Genomic DNA, 1,957 nt, shown 5'->3' with positions numbered 1-1,957 from the left:
ATGTGGGCATTTAGTGCTATAAATTTCCCTCTTAACACTGCTTTAGCTGTCCCAGAGATTCTGGTACATTGTCTCTTTGTTTTCATTGGCTTCAAAGAACTTCTTTATTTCCTCCCTAATTTCGTTATTTACCCAGCAGTCATTCAGAAGTAAGTTGTTCAGTTTTCATGTAGTTGTGTGGTTTTGAGTGAGTTTCTTAACCCTAAGTTCTAATTTGATTGCACTATGGTCCAAGGGGCTGTTTGTTATGGTTTCCATTCTTCTGCATTTGCTGAGGAGTGTTTTACTTCCAATTATGTGGTTGATTTTAGAATAAGTGCCATGTGGTGCTGAGAAGAATGTATATTCTGTTGATCTGGGGTGAAGAGTTCTGTAGATGTCTGTTAGGTCCACTTGTTCCAGAGCTGAGTTCAACTCCTGAGTATCCTTGTTAATTTTCTGTCTCATTGATCTGTATAATATTGACAATGGGGTGTTAAAGTCTCCCACTATTATTGTGTGGGAGTCTAAGTCTCTTTATAGGTCTCTAAGAACTTGCTTTGTGAATCTGGGTGCTCCTACATTGGGTGCATATATATTCAGGATAGTTAGCTCTTCTTGTTGCATTGATTCCTTTACCATTATATAATGCCCTTCTTTGTCATTTTTGATCTTTGTTGGTTTAAAGTCTATTTTACCAGGTACTAGGATTGCAATCCCTGCTTTTTTTTTTTTTTTTTCTTTCCATTTGCTTAGTAAATATTCCTCCATTCTTTATTTTGAGCCCATGTGTGTCTTTGCATGTGAGATGAGTCTCCTGATTACAGCACACCAACGGGTCTTGAGTCTTTATCAAATTTGCCAGTCTTTATCTTTTAATTGGGGCATTTAGCCCATTTACATTTAAGGTTAATATATATATATATTTTTTAAAACGAAAGGCCTCACATATTTATTACTGAACCCAGCCAACCAATGTGTTCATAACAGATTCAGAGAGGAAAACACGTCGAAATCTCCAGATAGTGGTGACATTTTCAGCTTGATATGGTAACATGATTGTGACCTTCAGACAGCATAAATATGTGTGCCATCTCATGTGCAATTCCTTACAGACCCAGCTTGGTTCTGCTCCAGTGTCTCCTTTTGGAGTTGTACCTGATTTTATTTCCAGTTTTCATCGGAATCCACTGGGGAATGGGACGATTTTGCTTTTGTTTCTTGGCCAGGAATCGCTTAATCCTGAAAGTCTTGTGAGAAGACATGGCGAGAAGTGGAGTCAAGAACACACCACGATGGCAGAGAAAGGAAGAGAGCAAGGTTAATATTGTTATGTGTGAATTTGATTCTGTCATTATGATGCTAGCTGTTATTTCGCCTCTTAGTTGATGCAGTTTCTTCATAGTGTTGATGGTCTTTACAATTTGGTACCTGTTTTTCCTTTCCATATTTAGTGCTTCCTTAAGGAGCTCTTTTAAGGCAGTCCTGGTGGTGACAAAATTTCTTGGCATTTGGTTGTCTGTAAAGGATTTGATTTCTCCTTCACTTATGAAGTTTAGTTTGGCTGGATATGAAATTCTGGGTTGAAAATTCTTTTCTTTAAGAATGTTGAATATTGGCCCCCACTCTCTTCTGGCTTGTAGGGTTTCTGCAGAGAGATACGCTGTTAGTCTGATGGGTTTCCGTTTGTGAGTAACCTGACCTTTCTCTCTGTCTGCCCTTAACATGTTTTCCTTCATTTCAACCTTGGTGAATCTGACGATTATGTGTCTCGGGGTTGGTCTTCTTAAGGAGTATCTTTGTGGTGTTCTCTGTATTCCCTGAATTCGAATGTTTGCCTGCCTTGCTAGGTTGGGAAAGTTCTGGATAATATCCTGAAGAGTGTTTTCCAACTTGGCTCCATTCTCCCTGTCACTTTCAGTTACACCAATCAAATGTAGGTTTGGTCTTTTCACATAGTCCCATATTTCTTAGAGGC

General features: G+C 38.8%; 1 protein-coding gene across 1 annotated transcript; it reads right to left on the bottom strand.

Moving 5' to 3' along the window:
- Positions 1–999: 999 nt before the first annotated feature.
- On the bottom strand, positions 1,000–1,276 carry LOC116461837 (large ribosomal subunit protein eL39-like). Its single transcript, XM_032754063.2, has one exon. The coding sequence runs from the start codon at positions 1,242–1,244 to the stop codon at positions 1,089–1,091; it is 156 nt and encodes a 51-aa protein (XP_032609954.1). The 5' UTR covers positions 1,245–1,276; the 3' UTR covers positions 1,000–1,088.
- Between the last annotated feature and the right edge of the window lie 681 nt (positions 1,277–1,957).

Source organism: Hylobates moloch, unplaced genomic scaffold (assembly GCF_009828535.3).
Source record: "Hylobates moloch isolate HMO894 unplaced genomic scaffold, HMol_V3 SCAFFOLD_22, whole genome shotgun sequence".
Taxonomy (NCBI): domain Eukaryota; kingdom Metazoa; phylum Chordata; class Mammalia; order Primates; family Hylobatidae; genus Hylobates; species Hylobates moloch.
The sequence above is the reverse complement of the archived record's forward strand: the minus strand, read 5'-3'. Positions and strand labels throughout refer to the sequence as shown.